The 27,452-nt window shown below is 33.5% G+C and overlaps 2 protein-coding genes and 1 long non-coding RNA gene across 4 annotated transcripts in view; 1 reads left to right on the top strand and 2 right to left on the bottom strand.

Moving 5' to 3' along the window:
- Positions 1-2,072: 2,072 nt before the first annotated feature.
- Positions 2,073-4,191, bottom strand: LOC128172225 (protein flightless-1 homolog). Of its 2 annotated transcripts, none has more exons than XM_052838014.1 (3): positions 4,041-4,191; positions 3,828-3,884; positions 2,073-3,430 (listed from the first exon to the last, which is right to left on the bottom strand). In XM_052838014.1, the coding sequence occupies exons 2-3, from the start codon at positions 3,870-3,872 to the stop codon at positions 2,093-2,095; spliced, it is 1,383 nt and encodes a 460-aa protein (XP_052693974.1). In that variant the 5' UTR covers positions 3,873-3,884; positions 4,041-4,191; the 3' UTR covers positions 2,073-2,092. The 2 variants fall into 2 exon arrangements, with proteins under 2 accessions (XP_052693974.1, XP_052693976.1); XM_052838016.1 differs by lacking the exon at positions 4,041-4,191 and adding an exon at positions 4,021-4,037.
- A 2,682-nt stretch (positions 4,192-6,873) lies between these two features.
- The window catches only part of LOC128172217 (uncharacterized), a 219,288-nt gene continuing 198,709 nt past the window's right edge, over positions 6,874-27,452 (top strand). Inside the window, 5 exon segments of the mRNA XM_052838003.1 lie at positions 6,874-7,109; positions 25,302-25,401; positions 25,605-25,659; positions 25,991-26,090; positions 26,205-26,259. The gene's annotated coding sequence lies outside the window, so the exon portion shown is untranslated.
- On the bottom strand, positions 19,437-21,380 carry LOC128172241 (uncharacterized). The gene is made up of 2 exons (XR_008242218.1): positions 20,561-21,380; positions 19,437-20,031 (listed from the first exon to the last, which is right to left on the bottom strand). It is a non-coding gene; the product is annotated as an uncharacterized LOC128172241 (long non-coding RNA).

The following is a 27,452-nucleotide window of genomic DNA, read 5'->3' on the forward strand; positions in this document are numbered from 1 at the left end:
TTTTACATTGTGTTTTTTTTAAATCCTATCATATTTCGACCATTTTTCATAATTTCTCAGCTTTTCAGCTCTACAAGGGACAGTATTATGTGCATTTCGCCTCTTTGTAAGAAACTTTACTATAACTTATCCACCTACTTTTCATGTTGTTTTCCCTCCCGTTTGTAGCTTTCGTTTTCAATATGTAAGGTCAGCACAACAATTATGACCACATTACTTATCATAAACATAAACAATAAAATACTTAATTTTATGATTCATGCGGAACATAGCAGAAAAAATACGGTATAACGGGTAATTTTCACTGCCATGATTTTTTACGAATTTGCCATAAAATAGGGTGATTTGAATTTTTACGCGTAATTTATTTACGAATTGGACATGTCCGTAAAAATTAAAATCATCTGTGGTAAAATGTGGAAATTTTCAGTCACCGTGACTTTGTTACAGTTAACACACATACAAATCAGAAAATCGTTTTTCTGTTAACGATTCCTTATATTTATGATTGTGTTTATACATTGATCTTTATTTCATATGTGATATACACTTTACTTATTCCAATTTATCTGGATATCATCATTGCTGTATACCATGTGCTCGTCTCAGTTCGATTTACCGGGAAAAAAAGAAAGACAACTCCAATTCCAAAAAAAAAAATCTCTCTCTCTCTTTCTTTCTCTCCCAACTAAAAAAGACAACTAGCTACTAACGTGGCATTATACGTAGTTTAAAAAAATACTCAAGACTGAATAGAAAGATCTGAACTGTTATCACCACGTGACCAAAAACGCTCAAATATACCTACATGTACAGCCGTCAGGGACTGAGCTGAAGGACATGAACATTACTCTCATACGTACGATGTAGAAAATTTACGTGCGGTGTTTTTTTTACTTCCGTGAAAATTTACGGGTTTAATTTTTACGGATTTATAAAACTCGTAAAAAATACCCGTTATACGGTATTCTGCAATGATCGTTACCTTCATAACCCACATGAATCATCAAAGAAAGCATTTCATCGTTTATATATTTACATCTGTCCTCCAACAAATAAATAAATTGTACAAAGTAACTTTAGTGTAATCAACTAAACTACGTTAGTACGTTACATGTATTCAAAGCAGCCAAATCGCCTCCTATATGGGAATTTGAGTCTGACATCATCATGATCATTAGTCTGCTTTAGGTTTCGACCAATTGATAAAAGGTGCGTGTATATTTCACTAATTCAAACAGCACTTTTACTCTTTCAAGTACAGATTTAAAAAAAAAAATCAAGGACAAAATTTAAAAAAAAGATTTATTTGGGTATCTTATCCGGAACTGTCGCTTGATGCCTATACAATGTATATGGAGGTCTTCAATTACACACACCGGTAAAAATATATAGATATCGAACCGATAAAAAAACAATCTTAAAAAAATCGGACATATATTACAGGTTTATTATACATATATTACATGGCTTCGAGGGTGACATACCAGAATATTTGCCCCGAGGTGACAGGAAAGCCCTGGAGTCTTATGTCGCCCGATGCCGAAGGCAGAGGGCGACATAACACTCCAGGGCTTTCCTAGCTGTCACCGAGGGACAAATATTCTGGTTTTGTCGCCCGAGAAGACGTGTAATATATGTTATATAACATTTTTTAGAATAAACATCTTTTTAAGAATATATTTACCTCTTTAACATATGTATCTTAATTATTTGTGAATCTTCATACCTCACAAATGTTCTCGTAAAATGTCGATCGATGCTTTCAAAAAGAATATTATAAGATATAATTATTCAAATTTAACAATTAAAGTACGTTTCTCTAAACAGCAGACACTGTCATGACATTTTTATTTTCGAGGAACTGTTTACGTTTGCTTAGCTAAATTTCGAACCCGACGTAATTAATATGCAGTGGGTAATATAATAGTTTCGGAGGGCAATATAACAATTTCTCGGGAAAGGTAACTTTTTCCGAGAGGGCAATAAAACTATTTCCGGTGTGATTCAGCAATTTGAAGGACACAGTAATAAAATTATCTCATTTGTGACATAACGAGAAAACAAATTAAAAATGTTATATAGGCTTTTATTAACACACACTTAATGAGCTTGCAATGAAATCGTTTATAGTCTGAGAAGAAGAAGCACAGGTTCCTTGAACGTCTAACGGCAGAACAGACCTCAGGGACTTCAATGAACAGTCACACTCAATGGGACTTCCAGTCACGTTTAGATACGAGATTTTGGCGAGACTTGAAAACGCTTCCGGTATTGTCCTTAGGTTGGTCCCTCCGAGTTCTACTCGGTTCAAGATATGAGCGTCTTTGAGGGCGGATTTTGAGACGTACTCTATCGGGTTATTGTTCAGGTCCAACAATTCTAAAAACCTCAGTCCGGCCATGTCACATTCTTCAATGGTTGATATATCATTGTGAGAGAGGTATAACTGCCTCAGGCCTGAGAGTTTTGTTATTTCACCGGGAATGCGCTTGAGCCGGTTTCCAGCCATGTAGAGCCTTTCCACCATTGTGCTATGAGGCAGCATGTCCGAATCAATGTAATGGATATCATTGTCAATAAGTTGCAGTCGTTTAACGGACGGGAAAACGTCGAACACGTTAGGAAATGTGACCAGGTCGTTGTCACTTAAATCTACGAAAGAGACGTAGTTCATAGCGTATCCTGAACATGGCACTAGAAGTTGTTTGGTTTGGTTCAGGTTTTTATTCCCATGAAAATAAAATAACTGCATGTCTTTCATAAGACATATTGCATCCGGAACTTGTTCGAGTTTGGAGTTTGATATTGTAAGGGAAGTTAAGCTATCGACGCTTTTCAGAGCGTTACTATCGATGTTTTTAAACGGGATTTGATCTAAGGTGAGGTGAACTACTCTCGTCAAGTTCTGTAACTGGGTTGGCCAAGACCGAAATTTGCTTAAGCTGACGCTGAAGACGCTCAGTGAAGGACCAACAATTGACAGCACGTCAATGTTTGTTAAGGGGTTGTTCTGTACATACAGGGACGACAACCCGCCTATTTTTTCCAAAGCGGATGGAATGGTTTGTAAATTGTTGTTGTTTAAGTAGATGTCAACGCTCACGTTCGTCGGAATTCCTTTGAAAGCGTCGACGTCGACGCTGTTAATTCGATTATTGTCCAATCGGATGAGAATGCGTCTAGATGACGCAGAAAATAGCGCCACGAATGCGTTTGCCGGGACGCTTGTGATGAAGTTAAAGTTTAGACCGATGTAATCAGCCTGTTTGTGATATGACGAAAAATCGGAAACTGCAGTAAGGTATCTGTAGCTGCAGTCGATACGGTTGATTGAACACGTGCATTTGTTGTCAAAGGAGCACGCATCTCCCGCAATAAGAAATCCCTCCGCCAACTGTGAACAGGCAATAAGTAAAACAAGAGCTGTCTAAAAGAAAAAAAAATACGACCCAATTAGATTTTTTTCAGCACTAATCAAATTCAAAATACTTGCCACATGTCTTGTTGATAAAAAAAAAACTTGGGTGATACTAAAAAAATACAGATGAAACAGTAACAACGTATGCAAGAACATTAAACATGTTCAATTATTAAACAAACACTTTGTCATGTTACATGCATGGTTTCTCAGTTTTATGCTAAGGTAAATTTGAATGATTTCACAAATGAGCATTTTTTGACTGTTTTTGTTATTTTCAAATGCCTTGTTGATCGCTCTTCTTTCTTTATATCACAAAAACTCAGACAAAAGAACTTTAAATGATTAACTACGACAAAATAACTGATGGATCACTAAACGCATTACATGTATTCATTTTACATACCTTAAAGTATGGTGTCATAGTGAGTTTCGCAAAATCCAATGACATCTGGTTCGTTACCTTTGAAATTTGGAATAAAAGTAAAAAGAGTAAAATAACAGTTTAATCACAATTGATTTAAAGACAGAATAAAAAAAAGATACCGGTATATGTCAAAATATTTGTATTTAAAATATTATTATGTTGTAGCTCTTACTTATAAAAATATTGATTTACCTCCTTCTTTTCAAGCTTTTGGAAATATGAAAATATATCACAAACTCTTGAAACAGGTATAAGTTTTAAACATGGTCGGTGCACTACTTTGCCGTTCTGTATTGTAATCAGGTTATCTTATCACTGGCTGGGTCCCCTCGTCACTAAACTCCCTGTCATGATCTGTAGTTCAATGCGTTTCATTTTCACCACTATATGTCTTTGTACTTCCATGAGCGGTGTTTGCAATGCACTGTATTAACCTCTAATGATAAAAAGCCGCCTAATGATACAAATATCATTAAGCGTTGCAATTGCATCCCCTAATGCTATAAATTCTTGCATTAACAGTTGACAATATCACCCACTTATGATAAATCGCCGCCTAATGATACATTTTTATCATTAGGCGTCGCGAATGCAAAGCAGACCTAACGCTTCATGACACAAGCAAAAAGCTACAAGGTCAACCCCTAATGATACACACAGTTTCATCATTAAGCGTTGCAATTGCACTCTTAATGATATAATAATACTGATCTGCAATGGACGTGCGACTTGTTGTGAATGTCCTTAATCTCTATTGGGGTTATAATAAAATATAAGTAAACGTTATAAACACCTATAAAACTCAATGAAAATCGTATTTTTTTTTTTATCATTTATAGAACTCCTCCCCACCTAATAAAAATGCACTATGATGGTACTGTACATGACTACATCTACGTGTATATGCGTCCTCTTTTGACCAAAACTTAAATCTTTAGTAAAGAGATATAGATGATATCTATATTGTGTGATTTTATATTTGCTTTATCCAACGAGTTGAAATGGTGTAAGACTCGCGAATATAACCATTTCAACGAGTTGGATAAAGCAAATATAAAATCACACAATTTATAGATGTTCTATTTATCTCATACAATTTGATTTATATTATGAGGCTTTTGAGACAGTCCCTTGTGTGACCCAAATTGTTTTTTTTTTCAAAGATTAAAACAGATGATGCAACGTTCTGTTATGCGGCTATTGTGACTTTGCGCAATACAATTTAGTACGTCATTCCTGAGAAAAATCTAACTGTTTTAATGTAAAGTTTCACTGAAATAAACCTTAAAATAATTTTTTAGCTCTAGATAATTTTTCTTAGAGCTTATTCACTTGATTAAATGGAAATTCCGATTAGAAGACTTGAATAATAAAGTTTGTTGACATACACAAAGTTGCGAATGCTCGTTAGACTCGAACGAGGAACAGTTGTTGATGCATGATGTTTAATAAAACAAACACTAGGCTAGCCTTATGATTCGAAATTGAAAATAGTGTCAGATTAAGGATGCTTACTGGTGGTGGAATAAAAGTCTCATGAAACATTATTTCGGTAAGTTCTTGTAGCCTATATAAACACAACCAGAGCGCTCTGTTTTCATCGCGTCGTCAGGATGAACTCCTTGATAGTAACGTAATTTGTAGTTTTATAAACTTCACAAAGCAAATTGAAAGTTGGAAGTGGGCTAAATTTATCAAAAATCTTGACATGGTCTTGTGGTTACGGTTATGAATAAATTTGCAAAAAAGGTGGGGGGGGGGGGGGGCTAAACCCCCCCCCCCACTCACAATAGCCCCCCGGTTCCAACGCCTGTGCTACGCAGTTATGTGTTTTCCTTCATATTTGTAATTTAATTCTTTGACAAAATCAATTTTATATTAATTTTTGTAGTAGATATCATATAGTTATATTGAAAGTACTAGCAAATCTTCGAAAATAGGTCACTGAAGCGTTGAAGCGAGGGGCTGTGTCAAAAGTAGTTCCGACCGGAAGTATTTGATATAGCATCACCCGTGTGATATAGCAAAGGTTTATCACACGGGTAATATACACCACACGTATGAGATAAATTGAACATAACATTCTTTTAAGACAATTACAATGATACATGAATGTCATTAAATGCGTTAGTCTGATTGAAACATTAATATTGAAAAATATTTGCACAGTAATTCCTTAAAACAATAATCTAAATAGTAGAACATCTTTAAGTAGAGATAGGTTAAAGAAGTTTTTTTTTATTTATTTATTGGCGCACGAGCACTTTACAACACTTTGCGATCGGGATTCGCACGAGCTCTCTCATACATTGCACGATCAGGTCTCGCATTCGTTGCATGCGTTTTAGTGCTCGCATCAAGTTTCCTCAAAATAGTGGACATGCACACTATTCAGACGCGACCGAATGTGATCCAGTAAATGAATTGAAATAAAACTGAGTAAAATGTTATATAAATACTAAACCAAAGCTTCAAGTTTTTATAAGAACTACTTATGCAAGCGGAATGTGTGCGCACGTGGAAGCATTTGCCGGATGTCTCATATGGACACAACAGTGATCGATCGGCCGAAGCCGATCACAAAAAAAACCCCTTCACACTATGTACGTTGCACCATGGGTTTTCTTCATACTAGGCCTACACCGTTGAAATAATGTAGAGAAATTCCATGAATGTCCAAAAAGTTGATAATTTAAAAGAATCGCAAGTTAAACAATTTCTTTCTCAGAAGGAGTATGATTTCACTTAATGTTTACACTTTTAGGGGGTGCACCGGGTGCGCCCCTCCCATTGAATCGCGGCCACTGATACTTTCAATACTTTGAATCCTATATAGAATTTTCTGCATAACAAAACATCCCCACCCCCCACAAAACAACCCCCCCCCCAAAAAAAAACCCCCAGAAAGAATGGTTTTAAAAAAAATGCGCAGCGTTCAGTACTTTGATTTTTGCATGACGTACACACTTTTTTTTAAAAATATGTTTTAATAAGTAGGAAGGTATAGAACTAAATAGAAACAAATGCAACTGAGACTTTATTCAATTACAGTGATTTGATTCTAGAATATACGCGGAATATAATTCAAAATCATTAATTAAACATTGTTCGAAATTACACGAGCGGTTTTTAGGGTTTTCTGATGTTTGGCGTCATTAGCCATTATCGCATTCTTTTTGGAGTCACGTGATTTAGCCAAATCGTCGCTGTTCCGTGTTCGTCTGTTCATCATGATCGTTGATTTAAGCCTAGAATGTTCATGTAAGTTTTTCTCTTTGTTTATATTGCACTTATATACTTATCATTATACCTCTGTTTCACTGATTGTCTCGTGATGTTTGGCCCAAAGAGCCATTTTTATGGAGTTTCCGGTAGGCCTAGAACACACAGTTGTATCTACAGAACAAAGCGGGTATTCCCGTATTTCCCAAATGACGGAGACGATTGTTATAACATTTGATAAATTACGCGAGAATCTACCGACATGACCCTTTATGTTTATCCAAATTTGTTTTACACAACAAATTATATTTAATTATATTACTTTCGGTTTAATCACTGCATAAAGAACGATAACTCTTCCAACAGTTTCATTAGGAGCGCATTTCAATTACAGCGTATTCAAAAAATGTAGCAACTATAACAGGTCCAGTACAATCTCCAGATTTAGCTTTATAGCTTGCATAAGCTAAATAGCTTTATTAAGCTATTCAGAGTAGCTTCATTTAGCTATTTTGTCATACATTTTTTTCTTAAATTTGTAATTTTATCAGTATGCATACTTGCCAACCTCCAACATGTGAAAATCTGGTCATGACCAGATTTGAAAAGTAAAAAATCTGGTCATAGTGCGTAACGACATTCACGACATATTTACCATGCATTTCATAGGTATATACAATAGAAATATGTGTAAAAAACTTATGTGTAATGCTTTATTGCAAAGAAGCATTTTAACTAACAGTTGCTGATTTTGAATTTTGCAAAGTGATCTGACACAGAAAATGGTAGGTTGTGTTCAGCTAAAAAAAATGCAAAAAGAGTTTCTGCTACATTAACCTTGCTTTTGAACTCTGTAAATGATGGCATGAAAGTTGTAAGTGACTTGGAAGAGTTATGTGTATTAAAAAGCATCCTATACATGACTTAGCGTTTTTGAATGTTTAGTCAGATCATTTTGGGCACAAAATCCAATGTTCAAATGTGCGTTATATAGAACATAAAAGCCTCGTTTTGAACTCGATTACTTTGTTTTACTTATGGGAATTCATTTTCCCAGATATGTTGATAGGTACAAAAATATCGTTTTCTTTTTGTTGGTTTTGATTCCGCTGGCCCCGATGAAGACCTTTTCTTATTGGAAGCCATCACACTTAATGATTTAACCTTCGCTTAGTCAAAACAACTCACGATAATAATTACACATAATGTGTCTGTTATAGCCATCGGCATTGTTTACGTGTTACGTAAATCCAAGCTCAGCTTGGGTTTATAACTGGAAGTCAAACGCGCAACGTAATTTACGAACCAAATCCGGAAATCGGGAGATTTTCGGGTTGTTCGACAAAAATCGGGTGAAAAGCATGACCCGCCGGGTCATAAAAAATAATCGGGTGAAGGGTTGAAAAATCGGGTGTGACCCGGCGAAATCGGGTCAGTTGGCAAGTATGTCAGTATGTATTGTAGAAGGTCAGTGCCGTATAGGTTTTTATCAGTACTTCGCGTTGTGTTTATTTTTGCTTTGTGACTGAATTTGACCTCTACATTAAGAATTAAACTTTACTAAATTATGAATAAGGTATGAAAACGACTTTACTCTCACTATAGATAAACCAGATATAATAAACCAAACTCAAAGTAAATGAAAACCAAGATTAACAACCCTTTATAAATTTATTATAACAAAATAGGAACACAAGGCAATAGCATAAACTTAAAATCCCCCAACCCTAAAACCTAACTTTAACAGGGACCTTAATTAGACAGACGAGACGGAGACTCAAGAGAAAAGTAGCTAGCGAAACCAGCTGTCTCCCTCCCCCTCTCTGCTTCAGGAGAAAAGTAGCTAGCGAAACCAGCCGTCTCCTTCGTCAAATAAGGACTTACATGGGTTTATATATGGGACAGAACAATAGACAAATGTCATTAAAGTTATTGGCTATCGTTAGTGATGGGAAATCGGAAAATTTTCATAATCGATTATCGGAAATAATCGAAAGTGTATAATCGATTAAATAATCGAAAATTTTCAAATTATGTTTAATTGAATGAAACTCTGAACAAAAACTTGCGTCTTGCGTTGTATATACAGTAATATATATACTTGTTTCAGTTGTTTGAAATTATTAACTATTTTTTCAAATAAATCAAATATGTTAATAATATTTATATATTATGACATGTATGCACATACAATCTAATTTACTGCACCTGGTTAGAATAAAAGAAAACTAGGAATTGTACCATTTATAGTGACTAAGAAGTTAGGAACAAGTTCAAAATCTTCAAACAATAAACATAAACAATTTAAAATATAACAAATTAATTTGAAATTCAGAGTTCAAATCCTATTTCAAAATTATTAAACCAAAACAATTTAACATTTAAACATCGTGACTATAAAGTTTACAACTGGCCGAGTCACATGACATACCACTTAAATGTTTCAGCAGTACATTTCAAGGTTTTTATTCAAGAAAATGAGCAAGTCAACAATCAAAAAAACTTCCACACCGTGGATTTATAGTTTGTATTTGGATATGGAAATATTTTCTGAGTCATGTTATTGTTGGGATCTTGATTAGTGGCATTTGCCTCGTACGTGAGGCTTGCACATCGCGCCGCCATTTTGTTTAAAACCTATTTTCGTTTTGATGTTTGGAAAAAGTCAAGTCGTACGAAGAATTTTTGTAACTTACGTTTTCATTAATTTTTTTTTAAATAATCGATTATGAAAATCTTAATCGATCATCGACATCGGGAGACATTTAGCGACCGACTTTCGATTGTCGGCGATAATCGGCCCATCACTATAGCCTATCGTATAAAGTGGGCGTTACCAAAGTAATAGAATAAATCGCATCGGGATCGGAATACTAATAATAATAAATAGAAACAAAATCCCGATCTACCACAGAATAAAAAATCGCACTTTAGTCCAGTGATAGTTTTCAACTTTGAACTGTTCTGTGAACAATGCATGTAAAGATTACTCATCAATTTGCGTCTCCTTAAGAGACTTTGCACTAAAAGTTTTGGGGCAACTGATTCATGACCACACAGTTACTTCTTGAATGAAATATAAAGGAGGTCAGTTATGGTAAACAAGATAATTGATTGATAATAATTTATCACAATGAGAAGAAATCATACTTATCCATGCTCATTGCACACAAAGTGGTAAACAGTTACCCAAACAATGGAAATATATTTTTTGCTTATAAGTGTTTAAAAGCTGCAGTGTTAAAACTATCTTTAATTGTGGTCAAGTTTATAATGGTCAATTGTGCAAATATGAGTAGCAAGTTAATTGCGATTTTTTGTTCATTTCTTACAATAAATATTTGCTTCAAAAACTGTACATATATAGCTTTATCAAGCTATTTTGAATAGCTTTATAAAGCTATACAGCTTTTTCAAGCTTTATAGTTAAATCAAGAGATTGTACTGGACCTGTATAAGAAAGCTACGCTTGAGTAATTGAAAACAGCGTGATTAATGTGCTACGTCCAGGGTTGTCTCTAAAAATTGAAATAGAAGGAGAAAATGAAAAAGTAGAAGGGGGGTCTGGGGGTCTTGCTTATAGTTACATTGTGTTTAAAATGCAAAAATAGCCGGGTAATTAAGGCATTATAGGCGGGGGAATTCCCCCCCTCCCGGGTCTTAGAGACAACCCTGTACGTCACAATACAGTTTCTACAATACAGTCAGGTTTCTAATTCCCTGTCATGTCAGACAGTTTTGTTGAATGATTATTTGCAGAATTGTTTAATATTTATTTTATATGTCACCAGGTTAACAAGTCACTGGCGTCGATAGCAAATTGAAAGTTGGGGGGGGGGGGGGGGCTCAGATCTGATCCTCAGAAATATTGAGAGAAAAAAACCTAATTATAAAATCATGAAAATCGGGGGGGGGGGGGGGGGGGGGGGGGGGGGGGAGTGAGTAAACCTATACTAGTATGCTAGTATGCCTATGACTCCAACTTCTCAATCTTTCAAACGTACATTAATGACCAATTATATTTCTTACGAAAAAAAGTCGGGAGGCTGAACCATCTATTCTGCTATATGACTAATGGTTAGGTCTAACTTTGCAAAAAAAAGTGGGGGGCTGTTGAACTGCAGATCATGAGTTAACTTTTACTGAATTAAAATTTTGGAAATAAATTTTTTTATCCAAAATTGCAATTTTTTTCACATTTTTGAATTATATACTTCTTATCCACCATGATATCCATCATAATCAAGTAATTTTCTAATGATTTGAGAAACTATTTAATGGTGTAGTGAGCCACCTTAAACAGTCATTTTTTGGGGAAAAAAGGTAACGTATACTCTCTCTCTCTCTCTCTCTCTCTCTCTCTCTCTCTCTCTCTCTCTTTATATATATATATATATTAAACAGTCATTTTTTGGGAACAAAGGTACATGTATTTCAACAAGGCCTGGCTTTCCCACTTTTGAATCTTTTTCTCCATTTCCGGGTCATGTGACTTCAAGGTCTCTGTAATGTCAGGGAATCATTTTGGAACACAATTTTTATTCATTTGTAGCATAGCGGCAGGTCAGACTATCTGTAGCTCCTGGTCTGAAAAATTCAGATGGATGACCTAGGAGCTACAGTGCCACCCTTGGAAAAAATTGTATATTTATTGCGCAGAAAATCATGCACTAGTTTTAGACTAATTTACATTATTTATACGCAAATTCTGTGAAAACAATTAGTACCATTAAATTCCTCATGCAATTTACTACTGATATCGTCCCCCTTCTTGGATAGTCTTTTAAACACAATCACCAGCCCTGTAAATTGAAGTAGTGCAGTTTGTTTGCATGTAAAAATGGCAACTAGGGATCTCAATGTTTTAACATACTTTTGATTTTCCGAGGTTGGTAGTGTGTTTCGGAGAAAGTCTGTGGCGAGGAAAGTGACATATAAAAACGGTAAATTAGTCCAAAACTAGTGCATGTTTATCTGCGCAATAAATATGCAATTTTTTCAATGAGTGGCACTGTAGCTCCAAGGTTGTTCATCCAATTTTTTTCAGATCTGGAGCTTCAGACCTGCAGCTATTTGCAGCATTGAAAAAATATTGCCCCCAGATAAACACGATCAAAAAATTCAAAATACTGATACACAAGAAACAGGGACCTATTTCTTAACGTAAATAAGAGTATATGAGTATAGTCCACTAAATAATGCATTTTTCATAGGCGGTAATGTTAACATGCTGGTTCATAGCTCCGGCCCTAATTTTCGTTCACCAACGAGGGACCTCTTGAATGAAAGCTCGTCCAATTATCTCTCTAAGTACTGTTAAAATTTTGTGGTGTGAAGTCTGATTTGTTTTCCAGCAAAATGCGTCTGTATTGAAAAACTCTGAAAATGAAAGTTAAAGTAGGGAATTTCACAGTTTTGAAAAGGGTGTACATCAAACAATTCCAATTTTCTCCTTCAAATGATAATTCAATTTTGACACTTGCATTTAAAATTGCAGATCTTCTTTATCTGACATGTGTCAAGCATTCTGATGTACACTCTGCAAGTATAGGAACTAATTTGCTTAAAGGCACTACTTTGTTGTCCTACTGATTCAAAAAATACAGACCCTGAAATGTGCTACTACACCTCTAAAACGAACCGTACCGTTCCGTGCAAGAAACGAACCGTACCGTTCACAAAACGAAACGTACCGTTCACAAAGCGTACCGTACCGTTCACAAAACGAACCGTAACGTTCACAAAGCGAACCGTACCGTTCACAAAGCGAACCGTACCGTGCAAAAAGCGTGCAAGATAATTTATGCAAGACCCGCCTCTAGACGGACAAAAAAGCGTACCGTACCGTGCAATAAGCGTGCAACTTCCATATATGGCTTATTGACCTAATGTCTTTCGATGAATACGGACGGAGATTATCGCTGACCAGATAAGTAATATTTTGCTAGATTTTTTATACGGGATTAGATAACACATACTAAGATTTAAAACTGTTATTCTGATTAAAACAGTCACAAAAATATTTCCTTTCTTAGACCGTAACCATTTCTTTGTTTTTCGACAAAACTTGCATCGCTGATTTCTTAAACATTGTAAACTATTAACGTTCACACAATCCGTGGTTATACTATTTTGATTATTTTTATGAAATGTTTGAAACATTGGGTACATACTGGACTTTACATAGCTTTAAGTGATTCTCGGGAGAAAAAAAGAGAGAGAGAGAGAGAGAGAGAGAGAGAGAGAGAGAGAGAGAGAGAGAGAGATCGTTACCCGAAACGTTAGAAAAGTAGCGTTTGTTTAGAAATATATATATACACTATGGCTAAACAAGGTTGAAATATATCTATATATAATTTTATATCCTTTTTAAATTAAAAAAAAATGTCGACTTAAGTTACGCAGACCCAGAAAATGTAAATGACAACCACATATTACCGGTGACTCGAGTGATTTGTTCTTGAGCTATTTATGTACCAATAAATAAACAAAAAATCACTCATACATGTATGATGAATTGTGAATAAATACATGTACAAAATCTTAATGCATTAAATGCAAGCATTGAACGGAAAAAAAGTACACGCATTCCATAAAATAACTTTCAACTTTATTTCCCGCATAGCTGGTAATGGCGTCGTGATTTCACATTAACAAAAATCACTCGTGCGAAACACGTGTACAGAAGCTGATCTTTGGTTCTATACACAACAGGTGTTATTGTCTTTCTTCGGTTTTTAGCAGTTATTGTACTTTACAACTAACTCTGTATATTTAGACGCTTAAATAGATGTACACGAGATGCCGGTATTCACACCTTTCCACGGGCACCTGTTAGGTTACTCATCACAATCTGTCGTGTGTATAGTCTGAATATATCTTACTTCTACTTTGTTAGTTTCATGGCTTTTCTTAATCTCTAAAAAAACAAAAGAACCGTCTGTAGAAATGGACACAAACAACTACACGAAAGACTATCGGCGCGTGGATCCGTGGAACAATTCAGCGACTCTATACATGCGGGATTTTCACATATTAACTTGCGATAAAAATATCATTTACCGGGTACATTAATGTACCCAAAAAAAGGATTAATTAAATCATAAATAGTTGAATGAGATAACAAGTACATGTAAGCACAAACACAGCTCTTTTAAAATTTATTTTCAATCTTATATGTGTGTGTGAAATAGCGTCGAAATTTTAACCGTCGAGATCAATCTATATGTACATCGTCCGCTGTACAAACTTTTAGTCGTTGTGTTGAAATCGTTGTGAAAACCATGAGTCTTAAGAGTAAAAATCAACAAGCATCAAGCATTCCATGGAAAGTGGAAAAATTATTTTTTGAAAAGCTGCTTGTATATTATTGATTTTAATATACTTAACACAAAAACCCTGATAAACAATGATTTTTGTCATAATATGGGACTGGTATCCATAGAAATTTATTTCCTTAGTTACGGGTGCACAAATCTTTGAAAATAAAACAATGATTTTAGCTAAACATCTAGCTAAATTATTCCTTTACATTATATTATATAGTATTTTGCTTTTTAGCTCACCGAGACGAAGTCAGGGGGAGCTTATGCTATACCCTCGGCGTCGGCGTCGGCGTCCGGACCTGGTTAAAGTTTTTGTTGCAGGTTCTGTATCTAAGCTATTACATGTCCAATCTTCACCAAACTTGCATGGATGATGCATCTGGACCTACTTATGGACTTGAAAGACTTGGATGCTGAATCTGAGTCCTAAATTTCAGATGCTGGAGGAGGTTAAGGTTGTTGGACCAGGTTAAAGTTTTTGTTGCAGGTGCCCTTTGATAGCAATATCTAAGTTACTGCAGGTCCGTACTTCACCAAACTTGCATGGATGGTGTGTCTTATGATACTGATGCACCAGACATGCTTGAGTGCTGAATCTGAGCTATAGGTTTCGGATGCTGGAGGAGCAGGTGCCCTTTGATAGCAATATCTAAGTTACTGCTGGTCCATACTTCACCAAACTTGCATTGATGGTGTGTCTTATGATACTGATGCACCAGGCAGGCTTGGGTGCTGAATCTGAGCTATAAGCTGCAGATGCTGAAGGAGGTTAAGGTTTTTAGAGCTGGTTAAAGTTTTTGTTGCAGGTGCCCTCTGATGATTATATCTTAGTTACTACTTGTTCTAACTTCACCAGACTTCCATGGATGGTGCGTCTTATGATACTGATGCACCAGACAGGCTTGAATGCTGAATCTGAGCCATAGGTTTCGGATGCTGGAGGAGGTTAAGGTTTTTAGAGCTGGTTAAAGTTTTTGAAACAGGTGCCCTCTGATGGTTATATCTTAGTTATTACTAGTCCTAACTTCACCAGACTTCCATGGATGGTGCGTCTTATGATACTGATGCACCTGACAGGCTTGAATGCTGAGTCTGAGCCATAGGTTTCAGATGCTGGATATGGTTAAGTTTTTTGGAATAGGTTACATGTTTAATAGATAATAGTACTTTTTCAAACTTGCATAGTTGATTAAACTGTAATATGAATGAATCACAGAGGAAGCTTCAGATGCAGAGCTTGATCTCCATTATCAAGGATGCTAAAAAATATATCTTAGTTATTACAGGTCCTAACTTCACCAAACTTGAATGGATGGTGTGTCTTATGATACAGATGCACCTGACAGGCATGGATGTTGAATCTGAGCCAAAGGTTGCGGAAGCTGGAGCAGGTTAAGGTTTTAATTACTAGTGCCCTCTGATGATGATATCTTAGTTATTACTAGTCTGAACTTCACCAAACTTGCATGGAGATGTGTCTTATGTATACTGATGCACCTGACAGGCTTGAATGCTGAATCTAAGCCATATGTTTCGGATGCTGGATGAGGTTTAGTTTTTTTGGAACAGGTCACATGTTTTATAGATGATAGCTTGCATAGTTGATTTAACTATATTATAAATGAAACGCAGAGGTTGCTTCAGATGCAGAGCCTGATCTCAATTATCAAGGATGCTAAAGAAATCTCCTACCTCACTCAAACTTGCCCAATAGATAGATGTGTTTTTTGATAAATGATATAACATGATTCCTATGATTTAGTATTGTATGGTTTGAAACAATATTGTTTAATATGATACAATATGATATCATGTGTGATATTATAAAAAGTTATATGATACGATATGATATTGTATCAATTTTTTGATATTTTATGTTATGATATTGTATCATGATATCGTTATATATATATAATATTGTATATTATGATACAATATTGTATAATATTATATTGTATTATTAATTTGTTATTTTATCACATGATACTATTACATAAGATATTGCAAAATATAATATTGTATCCTATGATACAATATTGTATATTCTATAATATTGTATCACACGATATTGTATAATATGATACGAGTTTCTGTTATATAGAATTATATCACATGAAATTGTATAATATGATACTATAATATTATATAATATCGTATCATACGATATTGTATAATATGATATTGGTTTATAATATGATATATTATCACATGAAATTGTATTGTATGATATTGTAAAATATATTATTGTATCATATGATACAATATGTATCATATAATATTGTATGATATAATATTTTACTTTATTACATAATATTGTATCATTTGATATGATACAATGTTGTATCAAATTATATTGTATCATATGATACAATTATATTATGTTTCAAAAATGATACAGTATGGCATACAATATCATACTATATTATACAATATAATATCATATGTTTCAATGTTATGATGTATTATGTAATATGATATTGTTATATAATACTATATTGTTTTATATATTATGATATTGTATTATGTGATCAAATACAATAACGTATAACAAAACAATGTCATATCATACGTTACAATATCATATCTCATCATTGTTTATTATGGTATGTTATTGTATTATATGATATATGTTGTAAATATGATAGGATGCAATACTTAATTTTATATTATTGTATTGATTAACGTATGAACATATGATTATCATACAATTTTTTAACAGATGATATATGACATTGTGTCAAAACAGAATCCATGAATATCCAAGATAATAAAGTATGATTTTCATTTAATATGATAAAGGTGGTCTCATAAAGGTGAAGTCTCATAAGGGTGATGTCTCGTCTCGGTGAGCTTTGTAATCTGTGATTACCTATGTTTGTATTTATTATAAGATTTGATTTTTCCCATTTTTAGGAAAAAATAAAATTTTAAAATATTTCATTGTAATTGTTGCCATGACAACAGGAAGAGAATATGCATTTAGACGCTTATCAATTTTCAAAAATTGCACATCTTTATCACTTTATATACAAAATCTACAACCACTGCTGGAAAAATGAATTATGTATTTCTGTTAGTGATCATCTGTACTATATATATGCAAAATAAAATCCATAGGCAACGTTGAGGGGAAAAAGTTGTACAAGGTTTAAAAGTATATCAAATTTGCATTTTAAACTTTTACAAAGGGGTAAAGGTAACATAAAAACCAAGTACTATTAAATTGAATACATCATATTGTACCTTATTTTTAAAATATTCCCTTGTTAAAGATGCACAATAAGTCAAATTTTCTATTTTATAATTTTTTTTTTTTAAATGACATTTTAAAGATCAATCATTTTCATCTAAAATTAGAAAACATGTACACACGGACGTAAGGGCAAATACATGTATAAGGTAAAATACTTATTTCATTTATAAATGAGGTATTTTTCACCTCAATATGGTTGAATCATAAATTTAGTGAAAATCTGCATACAAAACAATCATTAAAAATATTATGTACCAAGAAAAACAAGGGAAGGAGGTCAGGTTTTACCATCTAAGTTCATTTGATTTGACCTTTTTGTACTTAAAGTGCAATTCTCAACATAATGAAATATGACTTAGATATTCTTGACAAAAAATGTGAACAATAACATCATATACCAATATTGTTTTTCATTATATAAGTACTATAATGATGGTCAGAATGAATATATAGAATACATATATATATATATATATATATATATATATATATATATATATATATATATATATATAAATTATATATAAATTATATATATAATATATATTTTGTTTAAGTTGCATCTTTCCTGACCTTTTTGTACTTAAAATTAGCCAACTTTTAATAATAAGTGTGATTTGGAATAAAAGCTTTCTAAATGTTTAGATTTCTTATGATTTCAAAGCAGTTTTCTGGATATTTTTGTTTTCCATTTCATAAATAAGATATCATATATAAATGTTAAGAAAGAGGGCTTAAAAATGTAAAATTCTTACAAAAATGGCTTAAAATATTCGAGGTTTTTTCTTTGTATTTGAAGCAGTTTACACCAAAAGTCTATCACCTCTCTGAAGGGCGCGTAATTATTTAAAATGACCTCAGCTTAGAAGAAAGATATGCTCTTCATCTCTAAATGTAATACTGAATCTACTCTAACATGTCTAAGAGATTTCAAATTGTTCTGATAAAATCAAACACCAATAAGATTATTGTTGGGGGGGGGGGGGGGGGTGGGTGGAAGTCCATCATAATTTATTTTTCAATATGTATATTTAAGAAAAAACATTGCTGCATGAAAAAGTATGTGCAGAGATGTTATTTAAAAAGTGAAGGTCAGAAAAAGAAATCAAGGAGGTAACTTATCCCTCAGAAGGCGAAATATCCAATTTAGATGTTCATCTGATTATCATATTATTTTATAGTTGAACACAGTCACCAATAGTTTCTTTCTTTCACTGATATCAGCCCGAATCGTATTTGGGTGTAACTATAACAAATAAATGACAATAATTATTTCAGTTAAATTGGTCATATCCGCCCCCTCCCAGCACCCATGCATGCAGGAATTTCACATAAGAAAAATTGTCTCAACAATATATATATATGCTTACTTTGAGAATTGATCTACTAAGCCACTTTTAGAAAGTGTTCTGTCCATCTCCCTACTCGATCAGTAATTAAACTTTTTGTCATTAAGATGGGGAAATATTTTTTCTTCAAAATCTAATAATCAATTATTTTACATAAAATTGAATTGGTCTGCAAAAATTCAGAGAAATATTTTGACAGTCAGCTGATATCGTTAGTACAGTAGCCTTAATATCAATATGTGAATTGTTGGTTTATATTCTTATGCATGAATTTATTTCCTATTTAGTCTTGGTTTTGTCAATGTGATCAGGGCAGTTCAAATAGCTTGACATAAACCTGTATTACTGCTTTTACTGCAGAACTTGCTGAATGCTCTATCTAACATAGAGTTCCTTCTTTATTTAACAATGTAAAGTAAACACAAATAAAAAAAAAATCTTATGAATATCAACTTTAATTTTTACCATCATTAATTGTAATAATTTTCACTGAAAATAATTCAACAACTCAAATGATCAAGTGGTAATAAATCATTATGCATCAGCATTGACATATGAACACATCTTATTTTCAAAAATAGACAGAGTATAAGTCAGGCACACATTTGCTTTGAAATAGTTCAGAAAATACTTGTTTGTACCATTGTATTTAACCCAAATATCCCTATATATAATTATATATAATTTTGAATTCTATTTGATAAGATTTTCAGTTTTAGTTGAAAGCCAGCTCTTCTTTTCTGTGGAGCAAAGTGGCTAACATAGCTGTTTATCTTCAAGGATGAAAGAAATTCTGCTAAAGAAAATCATCCCTTGTCAACTATAGTATTTGTTGGTCTGGGTTTTTTTTTTCAAGTGCACTTTCATCCTCTTCTTTTGCAAAATTTAAATATTTCAAGCATTGTCTCTGATCTGTCTGGTATGGATATTTTAATTTTTGTGTAGACATGGTAGATTTTAGTGTCCATCCTCATTTAAGTTGATTCATTTGGCTTGCATGTGACACATTTTCTGTTTACAACCCACTAAGTTATCTGTAATAAAACAAAGAACCCGTTAAAACTAATACACCTTTCCACCCCCTATTTAATTAAACTGTCTTGAAAACTCATACAGTAAAATATTTTACTGTTATAAGTCATTATATATATATGTGTAAAATCTTGACTTTTTCAAGCAATATGGTACAAATAGTTGATTTTTTGTGAATACAACATTAATTATCAACATATAGAATAATAAGAAGACTGATCAATTATTCACACAAGATACATTTAAACACGGATTTGTATACATGTAGCTACCATATAGTCTATACATGTATGTTAATACATTTTTCATTAAAAGTTTGTTATTGTCCTTGATGCACAAACACTATGTACAATAAGCAATCACGTACACATTTTCTTTGTCATGTTTAAACTTTTATTTATAATGTTGTGTGCATTGACATGTTAACTGGTTAATCCGAATTTTCACGAAGATCTACAGCATCCACTATTTCTCCCGTTAAAGAAATGTTTGCTTGTAGAAAATAAGAAACCAGTAAAAGTTGTCACTTACCATGATAATGAACTAAATAAACACTTCTATAATCCAGAAACTAAAATCCATAGTCGTCTCAAATCAGCTCCGTAGAAATATTGGATGTAAACAATGTAAACAAAATACCGTTTTTACCTCCTTTCGTAAGAGAGTAATATCAAAGGGAGGTATTTAGAGTAAAACTTGCACGTTTCCAGGTGTATAAAATCAGTATTTATTTATAAACGGGTGACTTGCCTAAAGATTTTTTAATTGATTCTTCTAGAACAAATGTCATAATATAAATATGTAGTGTTAGTTAACCTTGACATGGTTGTAGAATTTTATAAAAGTGCACTGAATTGACTGGTGTTTGCATGCAAAATTAACAAGATAAAACGGGTATAAATATCAAAGGATGAAGTAAATGTAAATTCTTAATGATGTTTAAATTACAGCAATGTGTGTTGTAGTATAAAAAATTATTGATAGAGTTTTAAGATGATTTAACATAATATTGTATTTGTATATACAAAAATTTTCATGTTAAAATGAAGTACAAATCAGTCAGTCTAAAAGCACGTGGTTTCCATAGTAACAGCACGAATAAAAAAAATTACCCAAATATTTTTAATACAATATTCATTCTGATTATCTTTATATGTGTTTTTATCATTATTGTTTTTATGTCACTTTCCATATTTTTCACAAAATGCTCGATGCTTGCTGATTTTGACTCTTAAATAAATGAATTCAATTCATACAAAGTAAAATCTAATAATTCCAAATGGTTTGCACACAATCACATACACCCTCAGAGAGAGAGAGAGAGAGAGAAAGAGAGAGAGAGAGAGAGAGAGAGAGAGAGAGAGAGAGAGAGAGAGAGAGAGAGAACTTGTGTGTAGATTATAATACTTAAATAAAAATTTTATCACTGAACTTTATTACTGTATTTAAAATTTCGCTTTAGGTTTCTATAGTTGGTCATTTGAGCGGGATTTTATCTCAGGACTCCACGTGCTTCGCCTGTCAATCAGTTTAAGTATACCAGTATAGATCACGCCACGCGCCGCGCGTACTTGGCTCCTCCTATATGGCTAGAAGAAAATTATCGAATGAAACGTTTTTGTTTTATGTTTTCTTATATCCCTATTGAAAAGAGTGTTTCTATTTTAAATTATTCAACAATAATTTCTCTCCGATTTCATGATTATAATTCATGTACTGGCGATCAGAGTCGTTTTCCCTCGCTGTCGTATTATTTTTGTTACTAGATAAATTCTTATTTTTTTATAACTTTTAACATTCATTTGTTGATTACCGGGTATTTTTTCGTGTCCTGTTTACAACAAGTATGTGTGTAAAAAGGTAAATAAAATATAAACAGTTTAGTCAGCATTTGTAAAACGTCAGCTAAATCGCATGCATACAGTGAAGAGCGGACACTTGTTCAACAGAATGATAAATATCGCCATTATATAAATAAAAGTTATTGACTTGTTGTGTATATCCAGTTGTGTACATATCGTATGAAATATGTTACATGAACATGTATAGTTTAACGGAAAAACAAAAACTAATAGTCATATTTTGACTATACACGCGATCTTAGTTCAGATAAGAGAGGCGATGACGGGTTAGATGTAGGTATGATCTATGTATACAAACAAGTGCAGAAAATCATAGAATTAATATTTAAATGAATAAAAATTCCTGTCAAAAAACTATATAACAGTTGATTTCAAGATTTCTTATTTATCCATTAATTTTATATCGTCTATTCACTAAGGCAATCTGCGATCGGCAATAGTACTACAGTAGTGCGCAATAAAGAATGATCATACGAATTATGAATAATAAAAACTAGCCGAGAATCAAGACAGCGATAAAGGAAACTAAACCAAAAAAATATCGGAATAAAGTCGGGGCAATTTGTTATAGCAATTTTAAATGGATTAGAAGTATTTAATGACTTCAACTCAAGTACAAGTATAGAAATAAAAACTCAAGATGCTTTGTAAAATTATCGAAGGCTCGCTAAATTAACAAATATATATCGGATTAAAGTCAAACAGTTCTTTTAATCTATCTGAATGATTACATTTATCTTAATTAAATACTAATAATAACAGACTGATCAAAATTAAAATTACCCCCGCTTCCCAGTTGTCACTGAGTACACAGTTCACACAACGTACATGTATCAAAAACGGGGGAATGGATGGACGTTCTGATTTTAAATAGATCGATTGAAATTCTTTTGTAATATATCATATAAAAAAAGAAAAATTCTTGTCATAATTACCACCCTGCTGAAGTAGATCGGGCAAAAACTAAACAAAATTATATTGAGAAAAAACAAAGCGTTCAGGCCACGCCTACCTCATTAATAAAGCGCGCAAACCGTTCACAAAGCGTGCAGCTATTTTTAGCAAAGCGTACCGTGCAAGAAGCGAACCGTTCCGTTCACAAAGCGTACCGTACCGTTTACAAAGCGAACCGTACCGTTCACAAAACGAACCGTACCGTTCACAAAGCGAACCGTACCGTTCATAAAGCGTAACGAACCGAACCGTGCAACTGGTGTAGTAGCACGTTTCAGGGTCTGTAGTTAGAGGGATATACTCATATAGTAATTCAGAATAGAATAATCATTGTGTGTGTTATGTGACCCTGCGTAAAGTAAAAACAAAGAAAAATAACGAACGAAGATAAATATATAGAGAGCAACATGGAACATTTCACTTAGTTGAATTTCTTTCTCTCCCTCTTTTGATATCATAAAACCACGAAAAATATGTTTCAGGTGAACTGACCTGCAATTTGGGCAACTCCTTCAGTTTGATTAATTAGTAAGTGTAAATTTAGTTGAGCACTTATCATAATGAACAATTTTTAACCGGGTTTTCCAACGGAAAAATCTGGTTATTAAAATGGTGAAAATGGCGGGCGGGTGGCGGGCGGGCAGCTGCCAACAGGGTACCCTCATTGTACGGATAACTCCTCCTACAGTTTTCAAGATAGGAAGTTGTTCTTTTGCAGATCAATTGTACATATATCAGAGGTGTGCATATTGCTTGGATTTTGATTTCCGATAATTTATCGAAAAAATACTAGCTTTTGAACTTAGTCATTTTTTGGCAAAATGTTGCATATAGGGAACCCTCATTGTACAGATAACTCCTCCTACAGTTCTCAAGATAGGAAGTTGTTCTTTTGCAGATCAATTGTACATATATCAGAGGTGTGCATATTGCTAGGATTTTGATTTCTGATAATTTATCGAAAAAATACCAGCTTTTGAACTTAGTCATTTTTTGGCAAAATATTGCATATAGGGTACCCTCATTGTACGGATAATTCTCCTACAGTTTTCAAGATAGGTAGTTGTTCTTTTGCAGATCAGTTGTACATATATCAGAGGTGTGCATATTGCTAGGATTTTGATTTCTGATATTTTATCCAAAAAAAACCCAGCTTATGAACTTAGTTTTTTTTGGCAAAATATTGCATATAGGGTACCCTCATTGTACGGATAACTCCTCCTACAGTTTTCAAGATAGGAAGTTGTTCTTTTGCAGATCAATTGTACATATATCAGAGGTGTGCATATTGCTTGGATTTTGATTTCCGATAATTTATCGAAAAAATACTAGCTTTTGAACTTAGTCATTTTTTGGCAAAATGTTGCATATAGGGAACCCTCATTGTACAGATAACTCCTCCTACAGTTCTCAAGATAGGAAGTTGTTCTTTTGCAGATCAATTGTACATATATCAGAGGTGTGCATATTGCTAGGATTTTGATTTCTGATAATTTATCGAAAAAATACCAGCTTTTGAACTTAGTCATTTTTTGGCAAAATATTGCATATAGGGTACCCTCATTGTACGGATAATTCTCCTACAGTTTTCAAGATAGGTAGTTGTTCTTTTGCAGATCAGTTGTACATATATCAGAGGTGTGCATATTGCTAGGATTTTGATTTCTGATATTTTATCCAAAAAAAAACCAGCTTATGAACTTAGTTTTTTTTGGCAAAATATTGCATATAGGGTACCCTCATTGTACGGATAACTCCTCCTACAGTTCTCAAGATAGGAAGTTGTTCTTTTGCAGATCAATTGTACATATATCAGAGGTGTGCATATTGCTAGGATTTTGATTTCCGATAATTTATGAAAAAAATACTAGCTTTTGAACTTAGTCATTTTTTGGCAAAATGTTGCATATACATGTAGGGTACTCCATTTCACTGGATAAGGGTTGACATGGATTATGGATACAGTTTACATAAAAGAAAACTCGGTTTGCTGTCACATTGACAGCTTTTCACTTGTTGACATATAAGTCAATGCATGTACAATATTTTTCAGAACACTACTTTCACATCCACCGCTAAATAACGAAAGAAGCATAACGAAGATGAGTGAAAATCTCCATCTCGAAAGTGTTTGATTCCTTGTTCAAGTGTTTGATTCCTTGTTCAAGTGTTTGATTCCTTGTTCAAGTGTTTGATTCCTTGTTCAAGTGTTTGATTCCTTGTTCAAGTGTTTGATTCCTTGTTCAAGTGTTTGATTCCTTGTTTAAGTGTTTGATTCCTTGTTCAAGTGTTTGATTCCTTGTTCAAGTGTTTGATTCCTTGTTCAAGTGCTGGAATCCTTGTTTCGTTTCTCGGACTGTAATTGTTTACCTTCAAATATCTTATGCTGATCAAATACAGAGAGGCCCATTGTTTGTGATCAATGTATTTATAAAGTTTTTTCTGCTTCATTACAGTGTGACATGAAACTTATAGGAGTGACCGGGAATAGGAGACTTCACTGTATTAACTCATCTTCACTGTATTAGCTTGTCTTCAACATAGGGTTTTTATGTGGTATTGATTTTGCTCTACATCAGTCTCGTAAACTTATTAAAAAAGACACCTTGAACAATTTCAATTCAATTTCAATTTCTTTATTAACCAATTAAGGGCCCTCAAGGGGCAACATGAAGACTGTACATACAACATCCAACGTACACATAAAACATTCAATGAACATGTATATAACAGTATACTAGTTTGAGGTCTTTTTACAGGTTCCTTGTGTATCAATAAAGAGTGGACTGATGGAGCAAAGAAAGAGTTTATGTGGTATAGTATTCTTGTAATATCACCATGTTTGTGTAGCTATATAGTATTCATGTAATATCACTATGTTTGCTTATTGAACTATGAACAATTGTTGACATGTACGTGAATGCATGTGCAATATTTTACAGCTATTAAAAATCGACCATAACTTTTACATCAACCGCTAAAAAGTGAAAGTAGTATGTCAAAGACGTGTGAAAATCTCCATCTCAAAAGTGCTTGATCATGTTGATTCCTAATTCGTTTCTTAGACTGTAAATGTTTACCTTCAAATATTTTTTTTGCTGATCATGATCAATGTATTTATAAAGTTTGTTCTGCTTCATTACAGTGTGACATGAAACTTATAGGAGTGACCGGAAATAGGAGACTTCATTGTATTAACTCATCTTCACTGTATTAGCTTGTCTTCAACATAGGGTTTTTATGTGGTATTGATTTTGCTCTACATCAATCTCGTAAACTTATTAAAAAAGACAATAGGTTTTGCAACTTGAACATGTATTAAGGAAATAAGAGTATACTAGTTTGAGGTCTTTTTACAGGTTCCTTGTGTATCAATAAAGAGTGGACTGATGGAGCAAAGAAAGAGTTTATGTGGTATAGTATTCTTGTAATATCACTATGTTTGTGTAGCTATATAGTATTCATGTAATATCACTATGTTTGTGTAGCTATATAGTATTCATGTAATATCACTATGTTTGTATAGCTATATAGTATTCATGTAATAGCACTATGTTTGTGTAGCTATACTTTGTATTTTTAGGTCACCTGAGTCATTCAGGAGACCCATTGCTATCACAAGTTCGTTGTCGTGTGTCATTCATAGACATTACATGTATAGTATACATCTCTTAAATGGGTATGAGGGCAGTAGTCATTGTGTTAGTCCTGGGGTAAGATCTGTTGCCAGAAGGCCTAGGTCGAGGACTGCATCAATTTCTTACCAATGAACTGACAATATAACTATTGCCCTCATCCCCATTTAACAGTAATGGTTGATCTGTAAACAAGAATAACATATCCTTGTGTTAATGTCAGGGCCGGGATATTATCCAATTATCTTCCTGGGAGAGATTCAAACAACCAGCCAGGGTAAGGGGGATACCCAATCATAGGTCATAAGCTAGTAGATAATATAAATGACCTCATATGTGATTTGGAAAGTTCTCCTTTTACATATATTTGATAATAAGGTGTTAGAGAGAGAGAAAGTTATGAGAGTTCAAGACAGAACTGCATTTTACATGTAGTTTATAAATTATCCATTGTAAATTAGAGCTCTGTTTAGATAGTGTCACATTTCACAAAAAAGTTACAATAGGATTAGACAAAATGCAAATTTTGGGTAACCCTACTTTTCTAAAACAGACCTAAAACTAAGTCATGGTTATGTTGGAGAAAGGAACAAAGAAAACAAAAAATACATGTTTAGCAGAAAAACTCAGAGAGAGAGAGAGAGAGAGAGAGAGAGAGAGAGAGAGAGAGAGAGAGAGAGAGATAGTATACATGTACATACATCTCATTGTACATGTATACATACATGAGAGAGAAATATACCCAGAAAGCTGAAATACATGTTTGAAAGACTGGAATAAAAAGCACTTCTCTTTCCTTATAAGAGAATGTCTGAAAATAGTAAATGTTTGAGAGAGAGAGAGAGAGAGAGAGAGAGAGAGAGAGTATGTGGGTAGGACTGGGAGAAAGAGATGTGTATTTCCTTGAGAATGTCTGAAAATACTAAATATCTAAGAGAGAGAGAGGTAGAGAGAGAGATATTAATGAAGAAT

This window comes from Crassostrea angulata, chromosome 2 (assembly GCF_025612915.1).
Source record: "Crassostrea angulata isolate pt1a10 chromosome 2, ASM2561291v2, whole genome shotgun sequence".
Taxonomy (NCBI): domain Eukaryota; kingdom Metazoa; phylum Mollusca; class Bivalvia; order Ostreida; family Ostreidae; genus Magallana; species Magallana angulata.